At 35.0% G+C, this 17,097-nt stretch overlaps 1 protein-coding gene across 1 annotated transcript; it reads right to left on the bottom strand.

The window, feature by feature from the left end:
* Positions 1 to 12,005: 12,005 nt before the first annotated feature.
* Positions 12,006 to 16,895, bottom strand: LOC131175354 (cuscuta receptor 1-like). Its single transcript, XM_058139243.1, has 6 exons — positions 16,796 to 16,895; positions 16,550 to 16,705; positions 14,645 to 14,797; positions 14,426 to 14,563; positions 14,121 to 14,270; positions 12,006 to 14,030 (listed from the first exon to the last, which is right to left on the bottom strand). Exons 1-6 carry the CDS (start codon positions 16,878 to 16,880, stop codon positions 12,073 to 12,075), a joined length of 2,640 nt encoding a protein of 879 aa, XP_057995226.1. The 5' UTR covers positions 16,881 to 16,895; the 3' UTR covers positions 12,006 to 12,072.
* Between the last annotated feature and the right edge of the window lie 202 nt (positions 16,896 to 17,097).

Here is a 17,097-nt window from a genome sequence, read left to right as displayed (position 1 = left end):
CAAATTGTTAGCACAAGTTGGGTCACTGAAACTGCCAACCCAGAAAATGACCAAATGAACAGTACGTGTTCATTTGGTCATAACTCTCTCTATACTGGTCCAATTGACCTAAAATTTTAACCATGGAAAGTTTAGACATAGGGCTACATTTTTCATGAAGACCACTTAACCCAGTTTTGCCTTTAACAAATTCAAATTGTTAGCACAAGTTGGGTCACTGAAACTGCCAACCCAGAAAATGACCAAATGAACAGTACGTGTTCATTTGGTCATAACTCTCTCTATACTGGTCCAATTGACCTAAAATTTTAACCATGGAAAGTTTAGACATAGGGCTACATTTTTCATGAAGACCACTTAACCCAGTTTTGCATTTAACCAATTCAAATGGTTAGCACAAGTTGGGTCACTGAAACTGCCAACCCAGAAAATGTCCCAAAATACTATTCCTTTGGTATTTTGTCCATAACTTGAGTTCTATAACCCCAAACTCAGTGATTCAAAAACTGAAATTCAAGTTTAAACATAGAGGAGCAATTGTTATGAAGGAATTGTGACTAAATAGACATCCCAACCTAGTCAAATTCCTAGATAAAGATAACACATCAACATGAACCTAAAGAAAGGTTCATGGGAAAAAATGCTATATAGGATAATTAAAATACTCATAAGGAAAATTTAATATTAAAAATGATATGAATATGTAAATTAGGACTAATGTCCTATTAATATGAAATTTATGGTACCAATGAACAGTACTAGATAATAGTAATAGTGAATAGTGCTAAATTAATTAAAAATATTTAATTGCCCATAGTATACCTAGACTTATTTATTTAGTTGGATAAATTGGTATACCAATTAGGGACTACAGATAGCAAGATCGCCACCGAGAAAATCATGAACCGACAATATATGTCTGGTATGATTGTTCTACAGTGCTATATGCCTACTTTATTTCTGGCTTTACAAGCTCGACAATGGCCTCGTGTCCGATACCGCCTCGTCGATGTGACGATATCTTGGATAGACATATGGTCGTCTAACCAAGATACACCGCACATCCAGCTTTTATAATTTGTTATAGGTTTTCTTGGGCAATCGATAAAAAAATAATAATAATAATAAAGAATTAAAATACAATAAGTAATAATAAAAGATCCCAATAATGTTAATTATTTTCAAAGTGCAATAAAAATATAAAAGACCAATAAAATCTGAGTTTAATATATATTTTAAAATTATTAAATTATTGTTATTATAAATTATGCACCACTAAGCGTTATGCTTAGCGCGTTGGTTTTCCATCGCGTAGGTATCGAGATCGGCCCCAAGAAAAAGAACCGCAAAGCAAAGAGCACCGTGAGTGCACCGTGCAGCTTTGATCGATCCGCCATTGTCCGAGTCACCTCACCGGTCGTTGTATTTTGGTAGGGCCCATGTATAGACTAGTATTTTGGTTCATTATGTTTAGTCATGATGTAATTACTAGTTTATGATGTATTTCATTTTGGACTTGTAATTAAACTTTGAGATTGAAATGAAAACTTGTAATTTATTATCTATGAATTTCTATATGAATACAATAGATAATACTTCATTTTGAGAACTCATAAATAATTGTAAATGATATGATACATGAGAATATGATATGGAAATGTGTGAAATGAATATGGACATGTTAACAGGTGATTAGTGGAACCCGCTAGATGCTAATAAAATAAGGGAGGCTCTGTCCGGGTCTCCATAGAAATAAGATATAAAAAAAAAAAAAAATTTCTACACATAGAATACATGTTTTAAATGACATCAAAAGTTTACAATAGATATGATAAAACAAGATAGGGTGCTCCGGCACCGAATGTGGCACTTCTTGCTCGGCTATACAGTAGACGGGTAAGGGGCGTCACATTTAGTGGTATCAGAGCAGAGGTTTAGGCGGTCCTAGACCTAGATAGATAGAAAGAAATAGTTGCATCACATGCATGGGCCTTTAGATAGAGTCGAGGTGACACTAATGCAGATCTGTTCTTTGTCTTTTTTATAGGATCGATGGCATCTGATCCTTCAGAGCACGGACCTCCAAGACCGATAGAGGAGGAAGTAGAGAGTCACGCACCTGCTCCTAGTCGAGGGAGAAGTGGCAGTAGAGCAGAGTCATCTCGAGGTACTGTGAGTAGGGCACAGCAGGCCTTCTATGAACAGATGACACAGCTGTTCCATCAGTTTGCCGGAGCCATTCCCCAGCCACAACCACCTCCACCTCCACAGCCACAGCCACAGCCACCTCCACCTCCACAGCCACAGCCACAGCCACCACCACCACCACCACCAGTACAGCCACCTCCACCCCCACAGCCGCAACCTATACACAGATCTCCACTAGAGAGACTGCGAAAGTATGGGGCAATTGACTTCAGAGGTAAGAGGGATGATGATCCAGCCGCAGCAGAGTATTGGCTGGAGAGGACAGAGAGGGTATTGCAGCAGTTGCATTGCACCCCAGAGCAGCGGTTGGAGTGTGCTCTGTCACTACTACAGGAGGATGCATATAGATGGTGGGTGACAGTATCTAGAGTAGTACAGCCTGTACAGATCACCTGGGAGTTCTTTCTGGCTGAATTTAAAAAGAAATACATCAGTCATGTGTACTTGGAGGCCAGAAGAAGAGAATTCCTGGCACTAAGACAGAGGTAGCTGACAGTCTCCGAATATGAGCGAGAATTCGTGAGACTTAGCGAATATGCATTGGAGTTGATGCCGACAGAGGTTCATAAATGCAGAAGATTTGAGGATGGACTGAATGACAACATCAGGTTAATAGTGACATCTCACCACTTCACAGATTTCTCTCTGTTGATAGCATCAGCCCTTGATGTGGAGAGAGTCAGAAATGAAGAGCAGTCCAGAAAGGATAGGCAACGCAAGAGGGGTTCTGGGTCTGGTCAGTCCGGTTCAGCAGACATGGGTAGTAAGAGACCCAAGGAGTCTCAGGGTCAGACTCAAGGTCGGGGCAAGAAACAAAAGTCTCGGTTTGCTCCAAGGAGAGGAGGAGGACAATCTGGTGCATCAGTGGGTAGTTCACCTGGTGCAGCTACACGGGGATCAGCCCCACCACCTGCTTGTGTACATTGTGGTAGACCCCACAGAGGAGAGTGCAGATTGTTGACAGGTGGATGTTTTAGATGTGGGTCTACGGATCACTTCCTGAAGGATTGTCCACAGAGGAACACTAGTGCTCCCACTGCTCCACCTCAGATGGAGAGGTCTGCCCCAGTAGCACAGAGGGGTAGGAGACCTGCGAGGCCTGATACAGCTGGCACATCACAGAGGCCTACTGCAGAGACAGTCCAGAGGCAGGAGATTAGGGTAGCACCTCGTGCTTATGCCATGAGAGCTCGAGATGAGCCAGAGCCAGCTGATGTCATTAGAGGTACATTTTCTTTTTATGACCTGTTAGTATGTGCATTGATTGATCCGAGTTCCACACATTCATATGTGTGCATCACACCACCAGTTGATAGAGGGGTACAAGTAGAGGAGCTAGAGGAGGACATACAAGTCACAAACCCTTTAGGCCATAGTGTCATGGTGAAAAAGGTCTACAAGGGTTGTCCTCTGAAAACACAAGGGTATGAGTTTTTAGCTGACTTGATTGAGCTACCATTCCATGAGTTCGATGTGATATTAGGTATGGACTGGTTATCACGTCATCAAAGCGATGGTAGATTGTCGGCTAAAGAGGATGTCACTACGCATGAGATGGGGATGTGATTACAGCTTGTGGGTGAAGGAACGGGTTGTCTTTCCACCATCATATCAGCCACAATGTAAGATTGATAAGAAAGGGTGTGAGGCTTTCTTAGCACATGTGGTTGATACTGTGAAGACTAGCCCAAGCATGCAGAGATCCCCATCAGATGTGATTTTCCTGATGTGTTTCCTGAAGAGTTGCCGTTTGCCACCCAATAGAGAAGTGGAGTTTGCTATAGAGGTTATGCTGCATCGCACCAATGTCCATTGCTCCATATAGGATGGCACCTACTGAATTGAGAGAGTTGAAAGTTCAGCTACAGGAGCTATTAGACAAGGGCTTTATACGCCCTAGTGTGTCACCTTGGGGAGCACCAGTGCTATTTGTGAAGAAGAAGGAAGGTACCCTTTAGCTATGTATAGACTACCGGTAGTTGAATAAGGTGATCAGAAAAACAAATACCCTTTACCTAGGTAGATGACCTATTTGATCGCTTGAGGGGAGCCGGAGTATTCTCCAAGATAGATCTCAGATCGCTATCACCAGCTTGAGAGTGAAGGAGACAGATGTTCCTAAATCGCTTCAGACCCTGGTATGGACACTATGAGTTCCTAGTGATGCCATTTGGGCTAACAAATGCACCAAAGAAATTTTCATGGACCTAATGAACCGCATCTTCATCCATACTTATATCATTTTGTTGTGCTCTTTATAAATGATATCTTTGTGTATTATAAGAACTTTTAAGAGCATGATGAACACCTGAGAGTAGTACTACGTATAATCGCGAAAAGCAGCTTGTATGCCAAGTTATCCAAGTGTGACTTCGGTTGATGAGATATCCTTTCTTGGACACATTGTGTCACAGATGGAATCGTGGTAGATCCAAGGAAGATTGAAGCAATAGTTGAATGGAAGCCTCCCAAAAATGTAAATGTAAGTCGTAAGCTTTTTGGGGTTAATGGATACTACAGAGATTTGTGAAGGATTTTCCTTATAGCAGCCCCATCGACTAAGTTATCTGATAAGAATGCAAAGTTTGACCGAATGAAAATGTCAAACCGCTTTTGAGAAGCTAAAGGCTATGCTTACGTAAGCTCAAAGTGTTGACACAGCCATAGTCAGAGAAAGACTATATGATCTATAGTGATGCCTCTCACAATGGGCTTGTGTGTGTTCTAATGCAGGAAGGGAAAGTAGTTGCTTATGCTTCTAAACAGCAAAGGCCACATGAAAAGAACTACCCAACTCATGATCCGAATTGGCGCAATAATATTTGCATTGAAGATATGGAGGCATTACCTATATGGTGAGAAGTGTTACATCTACACTGATCACAAGAGTCTAAAGTACTTGCCAACTCAGAAGGAACTCAATTTGAGACAGAGTAGATGGATTGAATTCCTTAAAGACTATGACTGTATAATCGACTACCATCCTGGGAAAGCAAATATAGTGGCTGATGCCCTAAGTAGGAAGTCCATGATGGCTTTGAAAGGATTGAATGCTCGGTTGTCTTTAGCACAAGATGGGGTACTTTTGGCTGAGTTGTGTGTAAAGCCAAGTTTGTTACAAAGAAATACAAGAGGCAGCTTAAGGGATGAAAAGTTGCTAATCATATGGGCGTAACTCAAGAGGGGAAGGAGACTGATTATGAGTTTAAAGGAGATGGGTGCCTGCATTTATAAAGGCGTAATATGTGTACCAAGAGATGAGGAATCAAGAAGAATATCTTGAAAGAGGCGCACAGAGCTTCCATGCTATGCACCTGTGAAGTACCAAGATGTACCAAGACCTGAAAACACATTATTGGTGGCCTGGAATGAAGAAAGAGATTGGTGATTTTGTGACTAGATGTTTGACATGCCAGCAGGTTAAGGCTGAGCATCAGGTTCCATCAGGGTTGTTGCAACCTATATCCATACCATAATGGAAATGGGACCGCATTACCATGGATTTTGTGACTGGGCTACCATTGACACAGAGGAAGCATGATACTATATGGGTGATTGTGGATAGATTGACCAAGTCAGCTCATTTCCTACCAGTTAGAACCAGCTACTCATTAGAGAGATTTGCAGAAATTTACATAGATGAGATAGTCCGGCTACATGGAGTGCCAACATCGATCATATCTGACCGAGACCCGAGATTTACTTCGAGGTTTTGGAAGAGGCTACAGGAGTCTTTAGGCACTCGACTACACTTCAGTACGGCTTTTCATCCACAGACGGATGGACAGTCAGAACGGGTGATTCAGGTAACCCTTAGAACCTAGTAAATTATTATAAATGTTAAAAGACTACTAAAAATGACATGAATCACATAATAGGTATTGGAGGATATGTTGAGAAGCTGCATCATTGATTTTGAAGGAAGTTGGGAGAAGTATCTTCCTTTGGTAGAGTTTGCTTACAACAACAGCTACCAAGCCAGTATAAAAATGGCTCCATATGAAGCGTTGTATGGGAGGAGATGTAGAACTCCCTTATGCTGGACAGAAATGGGTGAGGAGAAAATAGTGGGCCCAGATTTAGTGAGACAGACAGAGGAAAAAGTGAAACTCATTAGAGACAATTTGAAGGTCGCCTTGGACAGACAGAAGTCATATGCCGACCTGAGGAGAAAGGATATAGAGTATGAGGTTGGCGAGAAGGTGTTTCTAAAGGTATCACCTTGGAAAAAAGTGCTAAGATTTGGTAAAAAGGGTAAGTTGAGCCCTAGGTTTATTGGTCCATACGATGTCATTGAGCGTGTGGGTCCAGTAGCCTACAGGCTAGCTTTACCACCTGAGCTGGACAAAATCCACAGTGTATTCCATGTGTCGATGCTCAGGAGATACAGATCAGATCCTTCACATGTCATTTCAGCAGAGGAGATAATTGTGCAACCTGATTTGACATATGAAGAAGAACCAGTTAGAATCTTGGCACGGGAAGTGAAAGAACTCAGAAATAAGAGGATCCCACTAGTGAAAGTCTTGTGGAGACACCACAACACGGAAGAAGCGACATGGGAGAGCGAGGAGACGATGAGGCAGCAGTTCCCTCAGCTCTTCACATTAGGTAAATTTCGAGGACGAAATTTCTATTAGAGGGGAAGAATTGTAACGCCCTCACCATAGGTAGTCCGTACAATTTACTGTTCCGACGACTCATATCTGTTCGGACAGTCAAAATGTCTGGAACTACACCTAAACTATAGTGAGGAGGCATAAATTAATGAAATAAATATTAAAAAAAAATATAGGAAAAATTTTGAGAAATAAAATAAAATTTAAAGAATTTATTAATTGGTATAAAAAAAATAAAATAAAAATAATCCGATGAGCACCATGAAAGGCATTTTGGTCATTTCACCCCTAGAGGTGAATTTTGACTTAAATGTCAAATTAAAATTTGGAAATAGAATAATTAACATAAATTAATTTTATGAATTTGAATTTGAAAAATGAGAAGAGAAAGAAGAAGAAAAGAAAAGAAAAGGAAAGAAAAGAAAAGAAAGGAAATAGATTTATGAAATTTAAAAAAAAAAAATAAAGTACACATAAATGTATATAAATAGACACAAGAAGACAAAACCCCACCAACCATTCTTCTTCCTCTTCTCTCTTTCTCCTTGCCGTTCCCTTGCTCTCTCCCTCCCCACCATTTTTATCAAGCTTAAAGCTTGATTTCCCAAGCTTTCACTCACCAAAACCCATAGACCCCTTCACAAAAAATTTAGCCCACACCATAAGGAAGCTTTAGATACCCATAAGAAGAAGAAAGATTAAAGTTTGAAGTGGGTCACAAGAGGTTAGTGCACTAATCCCTCTTCTTCTCTTTATTAAACATGAAAAGCATGTTTAGCTAAGCATAAATACCATTAAAACAAAAAGAAAATCTAGAGGAAAGAACCCTTGAATTTTTGGCAGCCATGGAACTTGAAATTTATTGCTTTTAAGTGATGAAAAATGGTTCTATGAGAATGTGTAATTAGTTGAAATGTTTGGGTGTTTGATTGTGTAGTGTTTGTGTAAATTTGAAACTTTGAAAACTAGGGTTTGTATAAATGTTGAGGACTTTGTGTAAAATGTTGAAATTGATCTATTGGGATGAGATTGTTGCTTATAGAAGTGTATTACATGCAAATTGAAGTAAGGAAGTTGGAGGAGATTGAGTTTTGGAAGTGTCAATTTTCTGCAGGTTGTGTTTGTTGAGGGCAGTGTACATTTTAGGCCATAAATAAAATTGTGTGACCCCAATTGGTATGAGGCCAATTGGAGGTGAAACTAGACCCAAAATAGCCCATTTTCCATGAAGAAACCATGCCCAAATTCTGTCCAAAACTTGACCTAAATACTGCCCAAATTCGGATTTCCCTGCAACCCAACCCAGAAAATGACCAAATGAACAGTACATGTTCATTTGGTTATAACTCTCTCTATACTTGTCCAATTGACCTAAAATTTTAACCATGGAAAGTTTAGACATAGGGCTACATTTTTCATGAAGACCACTTAACCCAGTTTTGCCTTTAACAAATTCAAATTGTTAGCACAAGTTGGGTCACTGAAACTGCCAACCCAGAAAATGACCAAATGAACAGTACGTGTTCATTTGGTCATAACTCTCTATACTGGTCCAATTGACCTAAAATTTTAACCATGGAAATTTTAGACATAGGGCTACATTTTCATGAAGACCACTTAACCCAGTTTTGCCTTTAACAAATTCAAATTGTTAGCACAAGTTGGGTCACTGAAACTGCCAACCCAGAAAATGACCAAATGAACAGTACGTGTTCATTTGGTCATAACTCTCTCTATACTGGTCCAATTGACCTAAAATTTTAACCATGGAAAGTTTAGACATAGGGCTACATTTTTCATGAAGACCACTTAACCCAGTTTTGCATTTAACCAATTCAAATGGTTAGCACAAGTTGGGTCACTGAAACTGCCAACCCAGAAAATGTCCCAAAATACTATTCCTTTGGTATTTTGTCCATAACTTGAGTTCTATAACCCCAAACTCAGTGATTCAAAAACTGAAATTCAAGTTTAAACATAGAGGAGCAATTGTTATGAAGGAATTGTGACTAAATAGACATCCCAACCTAGTCAAATTCCTAGATAAAGATAACACATCAACATGAACCTAAAGAAAGGTTCATGGAAAAAAAAAAATGCTATATAGGATAATTAAAATACTCATAAGGAAAATTTAATATTAAAAATGATATGAATATGTAAATTAGGACTAATGTCCTATTAATATGAAATTTATGGTACCAATGAACAGTACTAGATAATAGTAATAGTGAATAGTGCTAAATTAATTAAAAATATTTAATTGCCCATAGTATACCTAGACTTATTTATTTAGTTGGATAAATTGGTATACCAATTAGGGACTACAGATAGCAGTACTGCCTACCGAGAAAATCATGAACTGACAATATATGTCTGGTATGATTGTTCTACAGGCTATATGCCTACTTTATTTCTGGCTTTACAAGCCTGACAGCGGGCCTCGTGCGATACCGCCTCGTGTCGACATGACGATATCGGATAGACATATGGCTGTCTAACCAGTATACACCCGTACATCCAGCTTTTATAATTTGTTATAGGTTTTCTTGGGCACTGATAAAAAAAAATAATAATAATAATTAAGACTTAAAATACAATAAGTAATCATAAAAGATCCCAATAATGTTAATTATTTTCAAAGTGCAATAAAAATATAAAAGACCCAGAAATTATGAGTTGCATATATTGTTTCAAATTATTAAATTATTGTTATTATAAATTATGCACCACTAAGCGTTATGCTTAGCGCGTTGGTTTTCCATCGCGTAGGTACTGGAGATCAGCCGCAGCAGCCGCAGCAGCAGCACCAGTAGTGCACTGACAGAGCTTTGATCAGATCTGCCATTGTCCAGAGTCACCTCACCGGTCTGTTGTATTTTGGTAGGGCCCATGTATAGACTAGTATTTTGGTTCATTATGTTTAGTCATGATGTAATTACTAGTTTATGATGTATTTCATTTTGGACTTGTAATTAAACTTTGAGATTGAAATGAAAACTTGTAATTTATTATCTATGAATTTCTATATGAATACAATAGATAATACTTCATTTTGAGAACTCATAAATAATTGTAAATGATATGATACATGAGAATATGATATGGAAATGTGTGAAATGAATATGGACATGTTAACAGGTGATTAGTAGAACCCGCTAGATGCTAATAAAATAAGGGAGGCTCTGTCCGGGTCTCCATAGAAATAAGATATAAAAAAAAAAAAAAAAAAATTTCTACACATAGAATACATGTTTTAAATGACATCAAAAGTTTACAATAGATATGATAAAACAAGATAGGGTGCTCCGGCACCGAATGTGGCACTTCTTGCTCGGCTATACAGTAGACGGGTAAGGGGCGTCACACATTACTAGGAGATTTTTAAGTGTATATATTGGTTTAGATATATATTAAATGAACTATCACTCACACACATAATTTAAAATCATTGCCAAATTTCAATGTTATGAAACACAGATATATTGTTTTATTTTTTTCACTTTTTTTTAATGTTTGTTTGCAGCCTTCGTTGTAGGCATAGTTATATTATGACTTTCAAATTTTTAACTATTATAATTACATTTTAATTAAATTTTACAGGTTATGACTGCCTTTTTCTGTGAGAATATTTTGAAAAATGACCATGAAAATAATTGTGAATTACAATTTTTTAAGATTAAAAACTGTCAAATAAATTAATATAAATATATAATTATCGTTATTAAATTGATAATTCAAAATCAGATTAAATAAAGTGAATTTGTAAAATTTTAGAAATGTATTATAAAAAAGCTCTATTTAAATGAATAAAAAGTTTGGAATGCACAGCTATTTAAATAATCAAAAACATGACACGTGTTAAGTTTTACTTAACATGCAGATCTAAATTCACATTTATGCGTGTGTGAATTATTATATATTTTTAAATTTAATTTTAATTTATTAAGTTTTATTTTAATTTTTCAATCAATACTTTTATTTTTAATTTGTGTGCATAAGTTCGAATATTCAACCATCATCTCAGAATAAGTTCGAATTTCTTTGTGGAGAGAAGTAAAATCAGCAAGAACTTGCTGAAACTAAAATAAACTGAATGCATAAAAGTTGAACGAAGCTTAAAAAAAGAGGTTTCCATTATAGATGGATAGTCTGTGTAGCTGCAGGTTTCTAATGTAAAGCTCAGCAGAGGAATTATTAGCTTAAAGAAATTCTTGTAAACACATCAAATATAGAGTTAGAAACAGGAAAAATCTCGGAAAATAAGTGGAACTGAAAAGCATTTGCGATGTTCTACAAAACAAGTAACTTTTTGTTTTTTGATAGAGAGAAATTTAACACCAATATCACCTACCCATATGTATCCTGTCTAGGGGAGATTGGGATGACTCCAGTTCTACTAGTGAGACCAATAGTTGGTTTGATACCCACAATTAACATTGGATGGACATAAGATGGAGCCATCAGTCTCAGTCCCCAGGGACACTACTGCCATATTTGCTGCTACTGATATTCCTGATCCGCTACTTGACCCACAGGGCCCTGCTGATTGAACATAAGGGTTCTGCAACCAAACTCAAACACAATTCCCTTATTTATCTATTACACAATTGAAATCACTTGGCTAATTAATAGAAATAGTATAAATTTGTGAATAGCATTAATTTGTGTGCATGTTTGGTTTGGTTTACTTAACCATTAATTTTCTGCAAACAAGTAAGAGTATTCTATTAGTCTTCATTCCATTATTAATCCTTCCATTTGCAGCTTCACGTGGGTCCATCGCTATTCTGAATTATAGTGAAAAATCAAGGAAATTAATGTTTTTTTTATTATTTTTAGTATTAAGCTAATTAGGTTGATAATCATCTAGCAGAATGAATTTTTTTTTTTTTTTTTTTTTTTTATGAAAAGTCGTTGGCAATCTTCTAAACGTACAAAATTTCTTAGAATTTCAGGGTTGTATTATTATAACACTAAATTAAAGGATATTGTGAATTAATTCATTCCAAGATAATATCGCTAGTGATTAATAATTTATTAGTCTCCTCCATGAGGAAGCAAATCCTAATTTAACGTCTAATATTAACAATGTCCAGGAATTATTTTCAAATATATAATTTGCTTAAATCATTTACAAGTGCCAGAAAATTCAGATACATCATTTGGTTAGGGGGAAAAAAACTAAATGAAAATAATTGAACACTGGAAAACATAGATCATCAAACAATGAACATGGAGAGCCTCAATTATGTGAAACTCTAAATTTCGAAAAAAGAGGAGTATTGTCCACCACAAAATAGTAGCAATTGGTGAGGCTCATCTCTATGAAGTAAAACCATCTCCCTCGCCAATATGGGTTTATGTATAAAATTGCTGCTATTCCTAGCAACACCATGATGTAAGACACCACAAAGCTCACATAAAAAACACCCAAGTCCATGAAGCCATTATCTTCTTGTTCTCCTGTTGAAGTTCTTGGTGGTGATGGAGATGTGTTGTAGCAACTCTTTGGCAGTGGTGGTCCGCAAAGGAAGGGATTTCCCTCATAGCTACTTTGTTCAAATGTTGCAAATTGTGCAACTCTCTCAGGTGTTTTTCCAGATAGGTTGTTGTGTGCTACACTGAATACAGCTAGAGAATATAGCTGAGTAAGTTGAGGAATTTTTCCATCCAAATTGTTATAAGAAAGATCCAAACTCTCAATTTGCTTGAGGTTTGAAAATGTTGGTGGGATTGGTCCAACCAATTTGTTGCGGGACAAATTCAACACCTTGATCATGCTAAGATTTCCAATTTCAGGAGGAATCTCACCTGTCAAATTGTTGCAAGAGAGATCGATTCCAGAGAAATAGGGGAGGATTCTTGGTTGGTAAAAATAGAAATTATTCTTGGTTGTAAACTCCACGGGCTGTTCAGGTTGTACACTAGATATTGGAGCTAACCAATCATCATTTGTAGATCTTAGGCAATAAGGAATATGACCAGAAAGATTGTTATGAGAAAGATCAATCAAGTGCAAGTTATCCAACTGGCATAGCTGAAGAGGGATTTCACCTTCAAAATGATTATGACTCAAGAGAACATAGCCCAATGGAATCTCGCCAATCCAATTTGGAATGTGCCCTATCAAATTATTATGACCGAGATCTAACACCAACAATGAAAGGCAATTATAGAATGAATCCATTAACAATCCTTGTAGCCTATTTTTAGACAAATGGACTTCTATTATACCTAGAGGGCAGAAATTGGATGGCAAACTTCCAGAAATGTAGTTCTGCGAAAGATCCAAAATTTGAAGAGAAGACATATTCCTCATCCAATTAGGGATCTTACCGGAGAGATTATTATAACTGACATCCAATACTCTCAAGTTATTACAATTAGAAAGGCTATTTGGGATGCTTCCGGTGAAACTGTTGTTTGAAAGTATGAGTTCATGTAATGAGACACAACCCATGGTTAAGTTTGATATACTACCTGATAATCTATTGTTGGATAAGTCTAACATTCCCAATAAGCTCATATTTCCAAATGAATAGGGAATACTACCCTTGAAACCATTTCCCGACATGTATAAATATATCAATTTTGGCAGATATGTTCCGATCTCTACTGGAATTGAGCCATTGAAGCAATTGTCTGAGATATCTAATCTTGACAAATTCATATGAGAATGGAGTGGCAGTTGGAGAGGCCCTGAGAGAGAATTGTTGAGCAAGTAAAGTGTTACTAGTTTTGTGTTGTTCTGTATCAACCAATACGGAAACACATCTCTCATTTGAATGTGTGATAGATCAACAAATTGTAGGTTATGCTGATGATGTAGGAATTTAGGGAATGCTCCACAATATCCACCACCAGATAAATAAAGCCACTCTAATTGAAACCTTGGGTTTAAATATTGGTGATTTGTTTCTACAAATATCTCGTTACCCCTGCTACCCAGGTACTTGAGTTTTGAATGGTTGAAAAATGGACTTAATGAGATTGGGATTTGGAAAAGATTGTATGAGAGAGCTAGATATTGGAGACTTGTTAAACTCCTCAGGGGAGATAAAGAGATGTTTCCAATAAAATGATTTTTAGAGAGATCTAACTGTTGAAGGGATGTCAAATTTGCTAGACACAAAGGCAAGCTACCACTGAGTTCATTGTAGCTAATATCCAGCGACTGGACATATTTTAATTCGCATAAACCTGAAAGTTATTCATTTATAAAAAATTTTGTTAGAATATATAATTAAAATAAAAGAGATCTTAAATAAAAAGATATCATATCCAATTTACCTTGGTTCATGAACATTGTGCTATTAAGTTCACAACCCCGCATTGATAATGTTTTGAGGGAGGACAACACTCCAATTATTTGCAGAAAGTTACCGTTAATAACAGATTCATTCAAATATAAATGTTCCAAATTCTTCAGACGTGTCAAACCTGTAATAATAATAATAATAAAATTCAAATATATATGGGAGAAGATAATGATATATTAGACTTGAATGCAAAGTTAAAACTCTTGTATTCTCCACGAAGTTAAAATGTAACCATTGTTCTTCTCGATAAAAGAGAGAGTTAGAAAACAAATTTACCTTGGATTGATAGGGTGCAATTCAGTTGAACTAAAGACAAAAGCTTAAGAGAAGAGAGTGCTTCAAGACTTTGGAGGAAGTTTTCATCTAGAGAAGACCCATCTAGATATAACTCTTTCACATTGGTCACATTAGATCCTGCTTGTAAGGAGTAGCAAATTTTAATTTTTCATGAAAGTATTGCATTTGTAATAAGCATATTTAACTACTGATACTAACCTTTATTAAATAGTGTCCCTTCAAAATTACTCCAACTTAGATGCAGGATCTTGAGATGGGTCAAAGCTCCCAATGATTCTAATAGCATGCTTGTTCCTTTTATAGTGATATGGTTTAGATAAAGTGTGCTAAAATTTCTCAAGCTTTTCATTCCTACAGAGGAAAAAAATAAAATAGTTTTTATAACATATTTAATATTTATTTTATGAAAAAATTCGTCGATTTGAGAATATTATTTTAATATAGTGATGTAATTGTGGACAATAGAAATAATTGCACGAAAAAGTATAATATAGACCTATTAGCATAAGTATTTTTCTGTTTTTTTAAATAAAAACTTTCATTTAATTTTAATAAAAATTTAAATTATATTGAAGATTTCGTAATTCTGAAAACAATGCTACTAAATTAAAATATACTCATATTAGAATGATTTATAACCATTTAAAAAATATAATGAAATTATAAGTTATATAGTAAAAATATTTAATAATTGTATAATTTAATAAGACAAACAAGCAATTATAATATCTTATGTTTCGATTTCTATAATATCTTATATACTATGTGCTTAATTATGAATTTGTTCAGTTGTGACTTGGGAAAGTAATCAATTTTTATTATGAGGTTGAAGAGCATCTCATGCAATTGAGAGTATTCACTAATTATAACTTTCAATCTTGTATCTAATCGATCTCGGATTACTTTAATATTTGTTATTATATGCTAATGTAAATGGCATGGAGACAAAGAAGAGAACTAATGAAATATTATTTTTATTTAATTTTATTGCAAAATATATACTTTTTTTTTCAACTAATACTCTTTTCTGATAGAAATTTTTTTTTAACAAATCCAATTATATAATATTTGTCTTCTAATAGGATGATGAATCGCAAAATCTTTTCTACTTATAATGAGGCAATTATATGGTTATGAGATGAATAAAAGTGAATAAATATCATTTAGGTCTTTATTTTTTTGGGTGAATTATATAAAAAGAATTTCATCAAGTCAAATTTAAATAATTTATAGATTAATTATTGTTTTAGATTAAAATAACAATTTTTATTTAAAATATTTTTATTAATTTAATTTTAAGATTAAAATATAAATTAATTGAGTTAACGTAAAAGAATAGCTTTATATTGACTCATACGAACTATTGAATTGACCATCAATTTTGAGAATCAGTCAAATTTAGATATTTTAAATTCTATAGGAATTGAAATGAATTATTGGTTGAGAAGGAATTGAATTGATGAATATATCAAAATTTACCACTTTTAAAAATAATTAAAAAACAATATACAATAAAGGTATTATGGTCGGGGACATATGCATTCAGAAAATTTTATTAGAAAGACAATATGTATCGTATAAATATTTAAATATGAGTTCTCAGACACATAAATAATTATAATTTTATTTTAAATATTTAATTAATAAATTTATATTTAAACAAGATATTTTGAAACAATACATTTAAATTTAATTTTAATATTAAAAGATATAAAGTAAATTAACCCAAATATTTACTATATGTATTTACTAACATTTCCTTTCTTACATGGAAAGTTTTTAGATAATAAGTTAAAAAGAAAAATCTCTGAATAATGATAAAGATACTATGGTAACTTTAATTTTTATACATTTAAAATGGGTTGTGGCCTTAGTAAACATATAATTGTGAAAAAAAGTGAAAAAAGTTAAATTGATATGTAATAAATACCTATTGAGCTTATAAATTTTGTAATGTTATTTCCGCTCAAGCTCAGCTTCTCTAGATTGCTCATAGTATCCAATTCTGAATAGTAAAAAAAGCTCAAAATAATTAAATGATTATGAATAATGAGCAATTGAATCAATTAGTAACTTCATTAAAAAGGAGGAAAAATATCTAACCTGTCAAATTGAATGGTCCTTTCAATAGATTATATCCTATCCATAGAGTTTTGAGAGATGAGAGCCCCTTAATGGATGATAAAATATCATTACTAAAGTTATTGTGATCCAAATAAAGATACTCTAGACTGCTCATATTTAGTAATTTTTCACCACCTGCATATATAAAAATGCTTATATATTAATTTTTTTATTACTTATTTGAGAAAACAAAATAAAGTGTTGTTCAGAAATAATTATTCATACCATGTAAAGATTTAAAGCCTTCAATTTTGTTGCCCCCTATATCCAACTCTTTTAGATTTGTTAGATTATTCAATTCTACACCCATGAGTGATAATAAGCATTAAATGCGAAATAGGGATAATGATGCGATTTGTGTGTTGTGTGAGACACATAAAGATAGAGAAGAATAGTTATACTCACCTTGATCAATTCTTCCTTTCATTTCATTTCTATATAGATATAAATATTTCAAAGATGAGAGATGACGTAGAGATGATAAAATGTTAGTGCTGAAGTTATTATAATTTAAATCAAGAAACTCC

The sequence above is a fragment of the Hevea brasiliensis genome, chromosome 17 (genome assembly GCF_030052815.1).
Source record: "Hevea brasiliensis isolate MT/VB/25A 57/8 chromosome 17, ASM3005281v1, whole genome shotgun sequence".
NCBI lineage: Eukaryota > Viridiplantae > Streptophyta > Magnoliopsida > Malpighiales > Euphorbiaceae > Hevea > Hevea brasiliensis.
The sequence above is the reverse complement of the archived record's forward strand: the minus strand, read 5'-3'. Positions and strand labels throughout refer to the sequence as shown.